A 2,197-nucleotide genomic window follows, 5' to 3' on the forward strand; every position below is an offset into this window, starting at 1 on the left:
CTCATCTGCTAGTTCTTTCAGGACCTGCAGATGTATTTCATCAGGTCCCATGGACTTGTGCATCTTCAGGTTCCGCAGGTGTTCTTGAACCTGATCCTATCTAACTATGGGCAGCTCTCTATTCTCCCCGTCGCTGCCCTGGCCTTCCGTGACTCAGGGGTACAGCTCTCATCCTTGCCAGTGAAGACCGAGGCAAAAAAAGTAATGAGCACCTACGCCTTCTCCACCCTGGGATGATATGATGCTGTTATTGTAAATACTACAATAACATGATGCTGTTATTGTAAATACTACCTACTAAACAGTAGCATTATTTTTTTTCTAATGAAGAGATTCATTCTCTTCTAATGAAGAGATTTTTATTTTCAGTAGTCCTGTAAACGGTATTGAACACAATATTCTCTACATTATATTGACTTTCGATAGCAAAGCAACTTACTCATTCTGAAAAGTGGCTTTCCTAATTTTATATACTACGGAATTCATGCTTTTTTGTTGCATGTAAATGTGAAATGTTATTTTGGTGTTATTTTGGTGTAAGCTACAAAAGTTATTCTGCTTTCTGAAGAGCTCAAATATAATTCTTGAAAAAATAAATTAAAACCAGGCATTGAGTCACCCATATCACGTATGTCTTTTTTGCAGCCTTTGAGCGAATCTGATCTTGTTGATGAATTTTCAAAAGACTTTGCCTGCCCTGCACAGCCTGCAGTAGAATCCCAACCATCAAAGCCCAGCAGCACACCCAAAGTATGTCTTTCTAGTTCACTGAAGATGCTGACACTTATAGTTTTGCTGGGACTGGGTAATGCTGCTGTTTTTTTCAGGAAAAGTATTTTCTTCTGTTTCTGTGTTTTCCCCCCTTATTGATTTCAGTAGAACATGCAGTATCGGCACTTAGTCCTTAATTGAGGGGGTTCTACCTTTAAATTTAGACTTTGCTTTCTTGTTTTATACTGTATTAAAATCAAAAAGCAACCTAACAGGTACATTGTGGGTTTCTGAGCATATTCAGTAAAATGCAGTGTAATTGTTCTGTTTCAGAAACCTTCAGGTCCCGTGTCTGCAAAAACTACCAAGGATGAAGTAGTGCCTTATGCCACAGCTTGCACTGTGCAGTCTTCAGCTCTGTCAGCGGTGAGTTCAGTAAGTCTTATCTGGAGCTAAAGGAAAACTCAATGTTTACACAGTGGTATAGCGTATTGTCAAGATGTTTATTGCATATTCGTCCTCTGTAGATGTAAGCCACAGAGACTGAGTGCTTTCCAAAACAAAACAAAACAAAACAAACAAAAAAAAACCACCACCAAAAAAAACCCACGTCAAGCACAAACCAAACAGGGAACATCAGTGACCTTCTGAATAGGAAGTCAAATGGACAGTTCTAGTGGTCTACTCTAGCTCTGAATGCTCTAAAAGGGATGCTGTTTGTGAACATGATAGATTCTGCAGGAAAAGACAAATGCTACAAAAAAATCATAGCCATTCTACTGAATATTTCAAAAGACTGAATTAATGGCTGACATTCTTCATCTCTTCTCAGAATATATATGCTTCTCTTAAAAAAACACACCCCTCTTCCCTCTGGAACATTTTAGCTGGGAATAAGACTGTGGAAAGGAGAAGCCTGTTTACAGAGCAACCCTTGTCAACATTCCCTTACGCCTTGAACTCTGCAGATGCCAAGTATATGAAGACAATTGGGCATTACAGCTTTTTAGTTTACTTTTCAATTTTTACCTCAAGTACTCTGTGGCTGGTGGTGGTAGTATATGAAGAGGCTTCTTGAGCTGCAGCTGAACTCCAAAGAATTGGTTTTTACTGTATCAATACAGGTTGGTCAGGTGGCAGATGAAGCACTGGAAGCTTTGTCCAGTAGCCTTGGAAAGAGGGAGCCTGATCCACACAAGAAGAAACCTGCTGTGGATAAAGTTAAGGTAGAGAAACAATCAGAGTTTAAAAAACAGAGTTTTGATGTTGTTATCTTCAGTGTTACTGTATTTCCCCATGCAATTTAGAGATAACGTTTGCTGGTTTTTGTAAAAACAAAATTTTCTTGTGAAACCAGTTGTGTTCTGCTTAAGAAATACTAGTAGAATTTCAACACAGAGAGTACATTTTCTTAATAATTTTGCCTACTAACAGTGAAGTAATTCCTTTACCTTCTGAAGACTGCATTTGCTTAGGGTCTTGCTGC

At 38.7% G+C, this 2,197-nt stretch overlaps 1 protein-coding gene across 1 annotated transcript in view; it reads left to right on the forward strand.

Annotated features, from left to right (window-relative positions):
• Nucleotides 1-645: 645 nt before the first annotated feature.
• Nucleotides 646-2,197, forward strand: part of CAST (calpastatin) — a gene marked incomplete at both ends in the record, with an annotated part of 8,074 nt that continues 6,522 nt past the window's right edge. Inside the window, 3 exons of the mRNA XM_010156167.1 lie at nt 646-750; nt 1,045-1,146; nt 1,836-1,937. Coding sequence (XP_010154469.1) covers nt 646-750; nt 1,045-1,146; nt 1,836-1,937 — 309 coding nt within the window. The remainder of the gene's footprint in view (nt 751-1,044; nt 1,147-1,835; nt 1,938-2,197) is intronic.

This window comes from Eurypyga helias, unplaced genomic scaffold (genome assembly GCF_000690775.1).
Source record: "Eurypyga helias isolate BGI_N326 unplaced genomic scaffold, ASM69077v1 scaffold13507, whole genome shotgun sequence".
Classification (NCBI taxonomy): Eukaryota; Metazoa; Chordata; class Aves; order Eurypygiformes; family Eurypygidae; genus Eurypyga; species Eurypyga helias.